General features: G+C 38.4%; 1 protein-coding gene across 2 annotated transcripts in view; it reads right to left on the bottom strand.

The window, feature by feature from the left end:
* NALCN (sodium leak channel, non-selective) overlaps window positions 1–16,144 on the bottom strand; it is a 224,888-nt gene that overhangs the window by 167,256 nt on the left and 41,488 nt on the right. For both annotated transcript variants that reach the window (XM_035557055.2, XM_035557056.2), the window contains exon 6: window positions 11,843–11,997. In XM_035557055.2, coding sequence (XP_035412948.1) covers window positions 11,843–11,997 — 155 coding nt within the window. The remainder of the gene's footprint in view (window positions 1–11,842; window positions 11,998–16,144) is intronic.

The following is a 16,144-nucleotide window of genomic DNA, read 5'->3' as shown; positions in this document are numbered from 1 at the left end:
GAAACTTTCTCATGAAAGACTCTCTGCTAATACATTCCTTGATAAAACTTAATCTACATCACACACAAAACAATTCAGAGGCAGGAAGAGACTGAAATTTGTTGAGGAATATGCTCCCAGATAAAAGTGTGATCATTCGGCATTGTGTTCCCTTCAAGTGAAGAAATGACTGGGTTTCTCCTTTCCACATACATCTATAATCCACGCAACTTCACTGACCTACATTAGAGAACCTCTATTTTAAAAGGACACTGCTTGTTTAAAGTGGAATTGTCATACTAAAGAACAAAATTGAAATAAACTGAAGATTTCTCACAAACTACACCTCTTCAGTGGAAGGCTCATCAAGCCCTCAGGTTTGAAAGGCATTTTCAGTCCTTCTATAGCAATAATGATTTTGCTATGTCTCAGAATTTTTGCTAAACAAAGCAAATGGTCCCTCACCCTAGACCCACCATCAGCCCGCATATACTTTGTAACTGATATATCTCATCTCTGTCAAGAAGAAATAGTGAATTACATGTATTTGTCTGCTTTTCATAAGCCTTAGTACATATATTTTCGAAGCATAATGTACAGAGATATTCATTTTTATAGATAGTTTAGAGAGGGTATTAAACCCTGTCCTGTCAGACTGCAGGAGCAAGTCATTTACAAAGGACAACCAACCTAATTATGACCAAAGGAAGTCAATCAGTATGGGCCAATCACTCTGTGTCTGCTCAGGAGGAAGCTCCATACGGAGGCTATCTGTATTTCTAAAACTAGTCTGCTGCTAGCCTGTCATCTTGAGAAATAGCTTAAAAATTGGTATTTTGATTATAAGGGTTACAAACCATTGAATAAACTTAAATTTAAGTGAAGAAAACAGATGCAATGAGGATAGGACTGTCTCCAGATCAAGAAATAACTTCAAAGAGGCAACAACCCAGCACGAGCATCTTGGAGACCACCTAAGACTGTAGCACAGATGTTCCGACAACATTGTATTTGAACAAAGCAGAGACCTCCTTTTGGAGCTGGGCTGAAGTACAGGTAGCAATAAACCATAAGCATTCATTTAAGGGGGGCAAGTGACTAGCATAACGCAGGATATCCTTGCCAGGGCATGGAAACAGTGGAAGACCACCATAGCACTACTCAACAACACAGCCATGAAAACTACAGGACTGGTGACCTGCTTGGAGAATTATGTGGCTAATTTTAAAGTTCTTGTTAATATTTCTCATTCAAAATGGGAAGAAATAGGATTAATATATAACGTTTGCTTTGCAGAATATGGAGATGGGTGGAGGGAAAAAGCTTATTGCTGTCGTCTGCAGGGTGCTGTTTATTACACTGTGCTTTACTGTGCAATGTGACATAAAAGTAAGAGAAGTACATGAACAAGGCATCAAAACCGTCATGACTTGGCAAACAGAATAAAAAAAATGAATTTCTGAGAAAAAGCATCAAGGAAAATAATTTTGGATCATGACAAGATTCCCTGAAATGTTGTTTGGACTTGACATATCAAGAAGATTTCTGGGAGAGGAAAACTTGATCTAGAAGATACTATCTTGTATCCTGTAGTCTGTAAAAGATATAATACTAACAAAGAACACAAAACAGCATAAAATAAGATTAACAGAGATTCTGACACTTCCAGACTCACATGATGGCTAAAATTACACATTCTGCTGAAGAGCATAATGCAATAGCATGTTAGTGGGCAAAATCCTTGTAGAAAGAAGGTCATTATTGCGCTTTCTGAAGCTAAGCCTCTGTGCAAACTCAGTTTGGACCCTCAGTAAGGGGAAGAGTGGCTAAACAGTGAATGGAATTAAAGGTGACCATGAAGAGAGAGGAGTGTTGTGTTAAAAAGTGTTATTTCATATTTTGTTAAAACTGAATATAACGTACATACACTTTTTTTTTTTAATGCAGGAAGGAAGAACAGGTTTAGAATCATTAAGAAATGTTTGGAGAACAGAAAAAAAAATATAAATAAGAGTAAAGTCAAACAACACTCAAGAATGTAAGTGCTAAAATACAGCACAGATATTTATAATGAAAGAAAACATTACCCACTGACCATGGTAGCTTGGTATTATTTATCTTCTGTTATCTTTTGTTCAGAGAATAAAAGTGTCAGAATAACTAGGGAAAAATAAAGCAAAGGACAATGACCATTCCTCCTATATTATGACTGGGTGTTATTCACTTCACAGCCAACAAGACTTAGAAAAAACTGTCCAGTCAAAGAATAAATAATATATAGAATTGATACTAAGGCCCAAACGAACTTGTGAGATAATTTAATCCAGAACTAAACTAGAAGAATTTAGTATTAATTTGCATAGCAAAATAAAAGCTGAGATTTTCAACAAATGATTCCCGCGTCAAACCAAGTACTTTCTCTTTGGGCTCTGGCATGGTTTTAGGAGAGAGATCAAGTGTTTTCATTTCAAGACTTTCTGGTGGTCATTTCTATAGGTAGTGAAAATTAGTGATAAAAAAAATAATCATGTTTTCCTAAATTACATTTGTCTAGGTTCAACTTCCAGCCACTGTATTGCATTAGTACTTTTACTGCTAAATAAAAAGAATCCCCAAAACAAAAACGAAACCCCTAAGGCCTTCTGTCATTAAGCTCTTTCTGATGGGAAACTAAACATGGCCTTAGTATGCAAGTCCTTAAGAAGCTGTAAGCACTGAAAACACTATTGTGCCTTAGGCCTACAGAAGGATTTACTAGTTTACTCCCTTTCACCTTGTTTGTTTTATCTAAGGAACAATCTGAACTTGTTTACCTCATTTACACAGCCATAGCTCCTTGCCCACAGTGCTCACATCCTTGTAACTCAAATCATTTCCCAAGAGGAAAAGCACAACAAGGAACCTAAACTGCTCTGATCTTGTGTACACAGGGCAAACAAACCACTTTCTTTAGTCCTTTGTGGTCACCATAAAACTGTATCATCTTCTGAAGCTGCCTATTCAAGGGCAGTCTAAGTCTAAAATAGGTTTATTTACATGGCAGGGTTTAGCTAGGCAGCAGTGTCTGCAGGGCTTGTGGCAGCAGGCAGCACATGAGCATGGACACCCCCAAAGAGACTGTGGCCCATGGCTAAGCCCATTCTGAATCAGAGGACATGAACACAGAAGGAACAACAGAAGAAGAGGACAAAACAAGGAGAGGCAAGAAAGAAGTTACTGTGAATCCATCATGGCTTCGGTGCCCCCCCTCACCTCACATGTGGCAAAAGCAGGGATTGGGGATGAGGATGTTGGCCCGAGAGGTGTGCTGACTGAAGTTGCGACAGGCGAAGGAGGGAAGGTATTTTACCTTCTTTAAGTGTCTTTTTCGCTTCTGAATACCTGAATCAGTGATAAGAAGTTTATGGCAATAAACTGGCAATAACAAATGAAGTGAAATTCCTTGAGCTGTTTTGCACACAACAGTGCCTCAGCTGGGATCAGGGCCCTATTGCTCTCTGCAAGGTAGGCCTAGGTAGGAAATCCAATAAGAAAAACAAAAACCTACCACCATATTTAAAATAATGATTTTCACAGGTTTCTAAATCAGTGGACTATTGGGGCATGCTTTAAGTCATTTGGGTTCACATTTAGATAATACGACTTTTATCTCTAAGCCCTCTGAATGGCTTCCCTAATTACATTCTGGCACCTTTATACACTAGCATCGTTACCACTTGTCATGTTACTACACAGTAACTGCACAGGTCACAGTCATGGATGAAGGCCTCGTTATTAGGCACTTCACATGCAAGCACTTGAATCAAAGAGCTGTATAAATGGAATGGCATTAGACCTGTTTATCAAAGTATTTAATACTGTGATGCACCTGCTTGGATAAATGGAGCATTAAGAATCAATACATAATATTAAATGTACACATTATCTATAGAATAAAACTCTGAACCCAGGTTTTGATGAAATCAATACTGAGCCAATGGTTTTCATAAAAGCTCTGCCTTTGACTGGTACAATTAAGTGGAGACTCTTAATTACATCCACTCATTGCTTTTTATTATCCCAGATACCAACAGACTCAGAGCCAAAGGATTCAGGCTGTGGTGGTGATGCTGCTCTGCATTTCTGGCCTTCTATGACTGTCTAAAACCACACTGGCTTCATTCAAGTTGAGTTGCCGGCGTGAAAGCACAGTGTGGGAGGAAGGCGGCATCTTAGGAGGCTGAAAACAACCGTGTAATCCTTTTGACTATCAGAATTTCCTACTTTGAACAAATAACCTGCAAATATAATTTTTACTCTGTTCATTAACTTGAGGTTCACCATTCCTCATGGACCTGAAAAGCTCAAAGTGGGCAAAATAAGTAGTTGCCTAAGACGACACTCATAATCAGCTGCCTCCTTCACCTATGCCAGGGACCTGGAAAGACCAAGCAGTTGCTAGTACCTCCCCCAACAGAGAAGATGGCTGCATCAGGTGGGCGTGGAGTGACAGAGAAATGAAAACATCAGCCTCCGTCACCAGTAACAGGCTCTGTTCTTCATCCAGTGGCAGCAGAAATAGCAAGTTGGATTTTTAATCATTTTCTTTTATGTTGCTGAGTCTTGTTAACATTCAGCCTCCTAAATGTTAAAGGTGGTTTTAAACCACTTTCAGTGGAGAAAAACTGGAAGTAACTCCAGGAAAGAATGACAAAAAGCAGGTCTTTATAGTACTCCCTCAAGCCACCGTGTCTTTGTTCCTCACTTTGCTCAGTTTTCTGCACCCAAATTTATGATATAGGTGTCCACACAAGCAAATGGACTTGTAGCTTTCAATGCTTGTTGTTTCCAGGAGTACCTAAGTGGAGATTTGGACTGACTTCAGCTTTTCTTCCAGGCTGGTTTGAGCATTCTTCCTCCCTTTCCAGTTTGGCTTTCCTATGAGTATTACACCTCACCACACAACACACAACTCAGCCACTAGGAATTCTAACCCTACAGACGGACACACAACCTTTCAGAAACATGAAATATCTCATGGAAAATACATTTAGTTGATTGTGGCAGAGTGAGGTGCAAAAGCCAGATTCATGGCATATGATCTTAACCCTAATTGCTTCCTTCTGAATGGTAGACCTAATGGCACCCTACTCTACTTCCATTTTAAGTGCTGTGCCTTTTCAATTCAAACTTGATACACACTCTAACTTGCTCTAACAGGTCCACATTTTTCTTGTGCTGGGAGCCCCAAACCTGGATGCAGCACTCCAGGTTGGGCCTCACGAGGGCAGAGCAGAGGGAGACAATCCCCTCCCTTGACCTGCTGGTCACACCTCAAACCAGTGTAACTCCAGCATTTGGTGAATAAAATTCCAATTTATGCCTAAACAAATAGCTATTTTGATCCTTTTACAAGTCCTTTATTAAAACAATAGCTATAAGTGAATGGAGGAAGTTGATTTCAGCCCCACAATGATATTTCCATTAACTAATATTAAATTAGGTTCACTTTTAAGCTATTTGTGGCAGACATTTTTCACAATGACATATAAAATATCTCTCCTAATTACCAATTTAAAAAAAGACTCTCAACTGTTGGCAAGCCAAGAATATGTAAATTCTGGGTCACATATTATAAGGGAAAAGTCCTTATAATATGAATGTGAAATATCTGAGACCTAAAGCTCTGTTACTGTTTTATAGCCCATGAAATGAGATGATTTTGCTGGCTCATTGTACCATCAAACTGTTCATTGTTACTGTGAGTAATGTTTAATTCAGGTTTAACTTTTTTATGTGTGCTTTGAAGCATTCCTTACCATTGAAATTTCATTATTTGTCTCCAAGATGCAACATGTATGTGTTTATCTCCTATACATAAAATGGACATTAATACGGTAGTCTTTGGCAAACACTCTCCACAGGTAATGGAGGTTATTATCATTTGGTAGGGTACTGGCCTTAGCAAATGAGAGATAGGTTGTTGGTGATAGAGCACCGAATAAGATCTCCTGCTTCTCTCCTCAGAATGATCTTTCATAGCATAAAACTTCTTTCCCTTCCTTCGTAGAATATTTTTTAACTTCTAGGCATCTCTGAAATTTCTTTTCCTTTTGAGAATATGTTAAGCAATATGTAGCACTGCAAATCATGAGAAAGTAAGTCTGTAGGATTATGTGAAGAGTAAAATCGGTAATGTAGCTGCAAGTGTACATCTGTAGATGACTACAGATGAGTGCACCCATGAGGCATGTGAAATGATTACTAGCCAGATTTTACAAAAATCAGAATGCAAAAGGACCTTCATTGTATGGAAAGCACAGGTAAGGAGAAAAACTGCCCAAGATCCAGCAATGGGCTACGGTCTGGTACTTTTTCTGCCTATACAGCACCTTTTCCAGCAACATCCAAGCAGACAAACATACCAATATTCTTAGCATGGCCCTGATAGCAATTCCTGCTATCATTGACTGAATGTAGACAAACACTCAGACAAACAGTGACATGGAAGGCAGAATTACTTGTCATAGTTCCCCAACTGCCAAGTCTTCTGTCTTCTTATTTAACTCAACAATTATATTTATGCTTTTTAGATATATCAGATGAAAATACTTGCACAAATACAGTCACGTGCCCAATGAGTTACACAGTAACTGGGATTTATTCGTAGAACAAAGGTCATTTTTCTCAATAGTTACCCCAAGATTTTTGAACACTTCATGACACTGTCATGCTATCAGCTACACCCTATGGGATTAAACATTGTTAAGAAAAACACAGACAAGAAGAGAGTAAAATGAGAAAGAAGAAACAGGCCAACTGTGAATGCACCTGATGCTCTCAGTGGGAGTCAAGGCTGAATGCTGCTCTAATATGAAGCAAACATCAACCTTTTTATAGCAGCCTGAATCAAAATCAGCTAAGAAGTCTGAGAAAGAGAAGAGCTTGACAGTACTATACAGGTATAGTCAGTAGTAAGGAGTTTTGCCTCCCACATCCACGCAGTCAGCCAAGCCTTTCATTCATACCCTTTCTCTTACTCCCACTCGGCCCCACAGGTAGTATTCAAAAAACCTTTCAGGCATCCTGACGGATAAAAGACTTCATTTAATACGAAGGTTCCCACTGCACGGGAGCAACACCTACTTAAGAAGTCAAGTTGTGTGTCAAACTGTTGGAAAGAGTATTCGGATTTCTACTGAGTTCCTGAGCAACTTCCTACAAGAAAGCAGTAACTCCTTGTAGCCTCCCATCAGCTGAAACCTTACGCATCTGCAATCCTTACCTAGGGGACAGATTACTCTTTCTCTGCTATTACTTCCTCCCATCTCAGCACCTCAGAGTAAGGGATTTGGGGTACTGAGGCCTTAACTAATTTGTTTTCTGCTCCATGTTTCAATCATTATCCATTTTCATAAACAGTTCTAAGACATACCTCTGTGACTGTTGCCTGCAACTTTTCTAGAGGCAGAGCCAAACAGAAGTGTCCTGGTTTTTAATAACTTCACTCTCATTAGAGGTTACAGTTGTAAATTCGACAAAACCAATCAGTGCTTTTAATTTCATTCTACATCCTAACTAGAAATATGTATGTTGAAGAAAAATGGAGGCATTAGCTGTAGATATATGCTGATGTGGCGCATGTTTGAAAAATTATCACAAACATCAGGCCTAAGCATTATAATATTAATACACGTTGACGTTTTGCAGACACTGGAGAACCTATGGCACAAATCTTACTATATTATTGCTATACAAACACAAAATGGAAGCAGTTTTTGTAAACAGAGGAGAAGCACTTAATCTTCTACATCTTCATTTTAAAAGGCTTTTAACATCTCTTAAAGAAGAGAAGGCTCTGGGGTGACCTCATTGTGACTTTTCAGTACTTAAAGGGGACTTACAAAAAAAAATGGAGAGCAACTCTTTGCTCAGTCAGATAATGACAGGACAAGGGGGAATGGTTTTAAACTAAAAGAGGGGAGATTTAGATTAGATGTTAGGAGTAAATTCTTCAGAGAGTGGTGAGGCAGTGGAACAGGTTGCCCAGAGAAGCTGTGGATGCCCCATCCCTGGAGGTGTTCAAGACCATGTTAGATGGGGCCCTGGGCAACCTGATCTAATGGGTGGCATCCCTGCTTATGGCAAGGGGGTTGGAACTAGGTGATCTTTCATGTCCCTTCCAAAACAGGCCATTCCATGATTCTATGATTGTCTCACTGTGACAACATACTGAAACGTGGCTAGGGGAAACTATTCCGTGGTGGGTGCAAAACCCTTTGCCAAGTGACCTTATAAGCAGCTACTAATGACACATTGTCAGAATGGAAGACTATCAAATGAGGTTCCATCAGTCTGTTCTTGATCTGGATTATTTACTTTTTTTCACCTGTGACCAAGTTGATAAATTATATAAAAATAAATAAATTATACTCATCGGTTTTCAGATAAAAGTAAACTTAAGAGGTACTGAAAGTATTCAGGAGGAAAGAATTAAGACTCAAGAAGATCTTGGTAAATTGAAGAAATAGTCTGACAAAAAGAAACTATAGTATTCAACAGAGACAAGTGCAAGGTTCTACATTAAAAAAAAATAAGTAAATGAATACAGGATGGGAAACAGTGATGGCAGCTCTTACAAGTACACAAGGGCTGTAACAAACCAGAAAAACACATGAATCACCGATTCCATGCTGTTGTGAACATGGAAAACATCTCACTGGGATGCAGAAACCATAATAAAGCTTAAAAACACATGAAGTAAAGGCTTTACTGGAATATTCTGCCAGTATTGCACTTCAGCAAAGAGGTGAATCAGCTGGAGAAAGTCTAGTAGAAGGCCAACAAGAATAATTTAATGCATAAAATTTAAATTGTATAGCAAAAGTCCAAAACATAGAACTATGTTGCCTATGTTCCCATAGAGGGTAGAGGAGGCATAATGATAGTCTTCAGATATGCAGAAAAGAATTTTTGAAGTTTTGTCTATGTCCATACTGAATAAGATGAAAAATTACAATCTTAAATCACAAAAAGAAAGATTCAGGTTAGACTTTAGGAAACTCTTCTTATGAGTACAGACAATGAAACAGTGCGATAGATTGCCTGGAAAGATTGTCTGCTTCAGAGAGAAAGTGGATGGACTAGATTATTTTGACAAGATGACTTCAAGCAGTATTTATCAATAGTCTATAACTATGTTCTTCCTTAAAAAATACATGTATGCAAACAAATATACATAAAACAGATAAATACAACACGTCAAAACCAAATATAGAAAATCTAAACTGTGAAGTACCAGAACTTACACTATCTTTCCAACTTTCATCCCTTTAAAGCCGAGGTATTTGTAAAAGTGGGAACAGGGTATGGCCAAAATTCAGGGATTTTCCAAATATATTGTTACTTACTTGGCATATCCTTACAGTATAAAAAACCCTATTAACTTACATCTGATTAGGACAGTGTGGTTTTCGCCCCATAATAAAATTGTAAAAAACCTCTCCCTTTCTGTTTGAAGAAGAGAAATTATCAAATATTCATAACTTGTACTTATATACTGCAAATTAAGTGGCACTAATTATACAGTAGCTGCCAAACTGCTATGCTCTTGTGATTTTTGTAATGATACATTTCAGGAACCAGCGGGACAGGCTGCATATAATAATATGCAGAAATAAAACATCAATGAATGTACACAATAAAATACTATAATTACACAGGAAAGATCTACTTCATTACTTACCTGTTAACTACATATAAAGGTACATCACAAAATGGAGATTTATAAAATATTGATAAACTTGCTGGTTATTAACATGTTTTTAACATTCCTAGTTTAAGGAGGCTTATTTTTTGTGGCAAAACTGCTGTGAATTACCCAGTATTTTGAAGTTTAGCAATCAGCATTCAATTGTCAACTTCTGACTACTGTACTGCGAGGTGCTTATCTCCTGATTACCAACATCTAGACAAAAACAATGCATTAATGACAATTTTCCTACATCTATTAGCAACCTTTGATCTTTCAAACGGAGCATCCAGAATGACTATCGATAAAGCACAGGAGCCTTGGGAGAATGGAGTTTCAGCCATTTTTAAAACCTGCTTTACCAATCAAGGCACCCTTGGACAAACTATTTCACCTGTCTTTGCCAACCTTTGATTGTCTTTGGATGCCTTGCCATCATTAAAAATGTTTATTAATCACTCAGAGCCTTGTTCAAATCTTCTATATACCTAAGCTTATCTAAGGCGTTGCAAACAGTTTTCCCTGGTGATCAGGTAGGCAGCTAGAATAACAACCTTCAATGCCACAACTGATTTTGCACATCAAGATAAGAAGGGTGATTTCAATCTGAGGCATAATTCTTCTGGTGATATACCTATCCTACACTTCACTGCTGAACTGTCTCGAACTAGAGAACTTCCATGTGGATGTTTTTAGCTTCCAGTGTGAACTCAGCTCATATTTACCCAGGCATGGCAGTATGCTACTGACTTAAGAATCTGAAGGTCGTCTGACAGATCAGACAAGGTTGTCCTCTGAGATCTACTGAAGACAAATTTCATATAAAAGGTATGTACTACAGGTACTGCTATTCAGCTAGCAGTACTGGTACAACTGTTGCACTCGTGGCTTCTGGAAGAAACAGAATACAACTTGGTTGAAATCATTTTTTTTCTCCTCAGAAAGGGAGAAAAAAAAAAGGACAGAAATGGCAGTTTCTGTTCAGAAATTCTTTGGTATCACAGAGTACCTGTCATAATAGGAGACTACTTCTTTTAAGTCTCTGGCTCATTGTGTATATTCAGTGGCCTGGGAAACAACTGAAGTAATTTCAGCTGCAAGGGCTTTCGGTTCTCAAAAAAATCCTTTTGGATTGTAGTCATTCCATCAGTAAACCTTTTTATTACCTTCAAGTTCATCTGAGGCCAGCACAACAGTCTACTGTCTAAAGCTCAAGCCAGGAAAAATGAAATATAAGCTTATCAGTCAGAGAGAGGCATCAGAAAGAATATGGCCTGTAGGCATGCTTTTTCGTTTGAAAGGAACTCCCTACCTGTACTTATGAAAATGTACAGCTGCAGGCTTCTGTTGGACCTTTGTCTGTTAAATAAAAGTGAGATAACCACAATTTTCTGATAGGGTAACTGCACATTTTCCATTCAGATAAGGATCCTGCCACAGCTGCCTGTACTGTTGCCACCTTTCTTGAATTATTGTTCTGTGTTCCCTGTGGGGATGGCACGACCCATGCCAACTAGCAGAGTGCATTGTGCTGGTCACTCTGAGGTGTTTCTCACAGAAGAAAAATTGCACCAGTAGTACAATATCTATCTGCCTAACTCTCAGTCATTTTACTGAATGCTATTCTGACTTAACACAGTTTGGATCCAGGTTGTCACAGACACACATGATCTCACTTTCTCCCCCTCCTCCTTAGTATTGAGAGGATAACTTTAGTACCAAGTAATTCTGTGTGTTTTTCCTTTTTTTTTTTTTCTTTTTTTTCCTTTTGCATAGGAATTACTACTAAAATTAGACAAATAAGATGAACTATATACTCTAAAATGGATCATAAATAAAGCACAATAATTAGTCATCGCATTTGCATATTGGTGATAATCAACAGTTGACTCTTTTTAAATAAAGACATTGTTTTAAAGTTATTTAAATCCTGGGAACCCAAGCAATGTAAAAATAGATAACTTCATCATTCCAAAGCAAATAGCACAGCTTCTCTTTCTGGCATGTGCTCTACTTGAGCAGAATACTGATTGCACTTGATATCTTTTCAGCACAGACATGAGCTATCTGTTCTACTCATTTCATAAACATTTTTAAATGGATACTGAAATGGATTTTACCAGTAGGACAGACCTATCTCATTAAAGCCACTGTAGCCCAGCTCTTGCCTGCTTAGTCCCAGATCTTCAAGGTCCATGCATTTAAATCCAGGTGGGCACTGGTAACCTTCTTCTAGCTCTCTGGAACAGTGGGTGTCTGGGATAGCTAAATTATTCCAGGTTACGTTTCTGTGAAAAATACAAAATTAAGGTGTTATATAAATTCAGCTCAGAGCAAAACTAAATGCTTGAAAGCAAGAGGAATTAAATGTCTTCAGACCTATGAAATGACAGTACAAATATAAACAGAAGCTTCATACTAATACTTAGAGACCTCAACAAAAACGGAGAGTCTTCAAGACACAAGGAAGTTAACAGCTGTTCCAACTGCTTTTTCATGAAATATGGCACTTACTGCTTCAGATACCTTTGGAAATCCTGAAAACGTGTTCAACTGCAGGCAAAAATGTGACTTTGAGTTCCACAGACACTACCTGAGCTAGCTTTGACACCTTTTAACAGGATCATTGTGGATGACTTGTCAGCTATGTATGAATGTGTTAGCTTCTTGTACCTTGGTTAGGGCAGGGTTCTACCATAGATAGCTAAATCCTTAATCTTGCACACATATAGCCATAGTCACAGAAAAAGTCAAATCATTACACATCTAGTGTAAGTACTGATGTGACTGAAACAGATGTGATTTACAAGGCCAAGAATGGTTTGGTAAAACAGGTGGAAAAAGAAAAAAAAAGTTCAAACTGGTTCAAACTGATTTTTGCTGGTGAATATAATACTGGAAAATAGAAAGACATGCAAAAAAAGACAGCATTGCAACACAGTGTGCTGGCCAGTGAGAGGCCTCCCATTTTTCACTGTTGCCAGAGGCTGAGCATCACTTGTCTTCCCAGCTCCTCTGGCACATTGGGTGAGCTGCTGAAGAGGCTCTGTCAAGCTGCACTGCAATGGGAATTCAGGTAGTTCCAGTGCTAGGGGACAGTGAAGTTAAAAGGTGAGGGAGGACAAATTTGTGGCTCCCTGGTCTGTACCTGTGGCATATACACATGAATATATATACAAGTACTCCCAAAATTTGTAAGGAGAAGCTCAGGCAGTTGATTCCCTATAGGCATTCACAGCACACCATTGATAATGGCAATAAATATGGAAGAGAGAGAATCACAACCTGCTCATCCCATTTCCCAAGTGTTTTAGTTAAAAGGTACACCTTAGCAAAGAAAATTCATTCCGAGCAGGTCCCTGTTATGGTCCACAAAGCAACACAGCACAGAATTGAGGATTCACATTACTTGTGCTATGAGCCAACTGGGTAAACCAAAGAGAAGCAAGGTTGCAATACAACAGCTCCAACTGCACTGAACAGGCACACGAGCAAGCAACATCATTTTTCTCCCTGTTTGTACTCTCTCTTCCAACAAATGGAAATCCTGATTTTGGCTCAGTCCCAGGGCAATTTCAAATCAGACTTGGAAAGCTAATCAGGGAGAGTTCCGGTCTGAGGAAAAAAACAGTCTGTAGCATTTCTCCATTCATGTTCAGGCTGATTTTGACTTTCTAGTCACAGCACAGACTTCTGATACAGAAACACCTAAAATGAATTACTGAAAGTTATAAAGAAAATCTTGTAGTATTCACCCCGTTATCCTGAGGCTCCAGACCGATGCCTTAACATTCATCACTTTAATTAATCTTATTTGTCCACAGAACAGGTGAAATTTATAGCCTGCCTTTTAGTATAATTAGCATTTTATTGTTCTTCTGAAAGTCCTCTTCTTTTAATCTAACTCACAGATGCATTTTGACAGGTAAATTGGGTGAACAGGAGTCATAATTACTTTATGTTTTTTGCCTTTATGCACTGCATGCGATAGCAATAGATTACTATAAATCTGTCAGTGTGAAACTAAAGCTTCCTACACAATTTTTCCTAGGCAATTATAAGTACAGAGAACTGTGGCTGCACCCGTTCTGTAGCCATTTCTTCATGATGCCTGAGAGCCATACATATCTGCATAGATGAACACACAGACACATAAACACCTCCAGCCAATGTTATAAAGGACTCCCCAGAAATTTAGCTATCTGCTTAACTAGAAAGACAGATAGATATACAAGCATATGTGTACCCATTTCCCTTTTTGTAAACGTTTAGCATATGTCACTCAAGGATTTAAAATTTCTTCTGGGCACCTTCAGTTTTTTATACTAGAATGTGTTAGTTCATACTCAGTTGTGTGCTTTAAATACTTCAGGTTTGTGATACAAAAGCCATTATAATATAGGATTATTATAAGACAACATTTTATGAATATTTTCAGAAATGTAAATTAATTCATTGGCTCAAGCAGATGCAGAGCCCAGGCTACTGGTAGCTAATGAATTTTACATTATGGTTTGCATTAGAAAATCCCTCAGATCCAAAAGGCTAGCTGCATGAGGACATGTTATTAAAAGTACTGCCAGCGTCATCATTACAACGCAAAGCACTCATTTTAAGGGGTTCATTTAAACCTAGTTCATAGAATCACAGAACGGTTTGGGTTGGAAGGAACCTTAAAGATCATAAAATTCCAACCCCCCTGCCCTGGGCAGGGACACCTCCCACCAGACCAGGCTGCCCAAAGCCCCATCCAGCCTGGCCTTGAACACCTCCAGGGATGGGGCATCCACAGCTTCTCTGGGCAGCCTGTGCCAGTGCCTCACCGCCCTGAAAGTCATTTTTGTATCACATCAAATCTCCTGAAGAAAAGCTGTTTCCATGCACCAGGCATGATTTAGACTAAAAAGGAGCAATCTCTGATTATAGTACCTGTACCTATACAGGTATAGGCTTTTTAGGACCAATGTCACTAGGCAGTTCATGTTGTAGTTCAGGATAGCAATAAGAATAGATTAGCCTACATGGAGTAGACAGTATTAGACTGCTAATCTAGAATTGGCTATAATATCACCAGTCATTTCCAATACAACGTGATTTAAAATATTTTATACCTTCATAGGCCATACTTGACATCAACGAAAGACTGAAGTGCTGATTCAGCACATAACTAGCTTCAAGCATCTGAGAAGTTCTGTTAGGCAATGTACTTAAATACCTTGCTGAATAGGGTGCCTAGATAAAATCACATATACTTGCAACGTGAAGAAAGAAACAATTCATCCCAATAGGCTGAGTACTTCTCTGCATGGTATTCAACATGTGTGGAGTACAGCATCAATCCAATAGGTGAGCTGAGAAATCAGTTCAGCACAGGAATGCAAAGGACACACCAGGAGATAATTGACTCCACATTGCTCGATCAGAATCCATCAATACCAAGATTGTTGCCAAAGACATGAGAGCACTTCTCTGATATGCTTTTAACTGCCTGAAGAACTTCCTGACTACATATGCACTGCATATGGTGTACGTATCACAAGAAGAACTCGAGGCAGTACATGTGCCCCTTTTCTATGGCATCTATTCAATAGAAATTGAGAAAAAAAATAGGATTTTTTTATTCTGGTATTCTATTATTTTTTAAAGATATCACCAGAAAGCTAATTGAAATTACCAACTTACTCATGCAGTTTCCAGATCCAGAAAATTAGAGAAAAAAAATTATAAGAAGGAAATTTATTTATAAGGCATAAAAATATTGCTCCAAACAGTGAATTAGGTAAAGAATTCACTAACTAAATATGAATTAGCTGCAGCTGAACGATCTTCTGTGTTAGCCAAGAACAACCCTCTCTCTACACTAAAACCAGGTGTTGCAAGGCTGCAGGCTAAAGGGTACACCAGCGTTCAACACGGAGTACCCCAGGGGTCAATACTGGGTCCAGTCCTGAATGGCTACAGATGGATAACTGCCTCAAACTCTTCGAAGTCAAAAAATGATGGTTCCTATGGTCAATAAACCAACTCATCAGTCTTGGTCTGTTTTCCCCCTGTATCATCCTTCAGTTTTAGAGCACAGAACTTTGTCTTCTAATCAAGAGACTCCTTAAAGAAGGTAAATTACAGAAAAAAATACTCTTTATATATCTATAATTAATGGCTGTAATCTTATACCCATAAAAAACAGGAAATCTGAGATTAAGGTTCCTATGACCACATTATACCAGTAACACTGCGTAGAAAGAACACGTATATGAACTTTTCTACTTAGAATATGTCTTGTTAAAAGATCAGATAGCTCATGCCAATTAATGTACAGTTGCTGTTATCACTAGGTAGTTAAAAATATTTCTTTCATATTCTAAATTATTTTTGTTTTCAGAGACTCTGGGAATTTGAGACAGGAAACCTAAAAGGATAAGTGCTTGCTTTTTA

This window comes from Cygnus atratus, chromosome 1 (assembly GCF_013377495.2).
Source record: "Cygnus atratus isolate AKBS03 ecotype Queensland, Australia chromosome 1, CAtr_DNAZoo_HiC_assembly, whole genome shotgun sequence".
Lineage (NCBI taxonomy): Eukaryota > Metazoa > Chordata > Aves > Anseriformes > Anatidae > Cygnus > Cygnus atratus.
The sequence above is the reverse complement of the archived record's forward strand: the minus strand, read 5'-3'. Positions and strand labels throughout refer to the sequence as shown.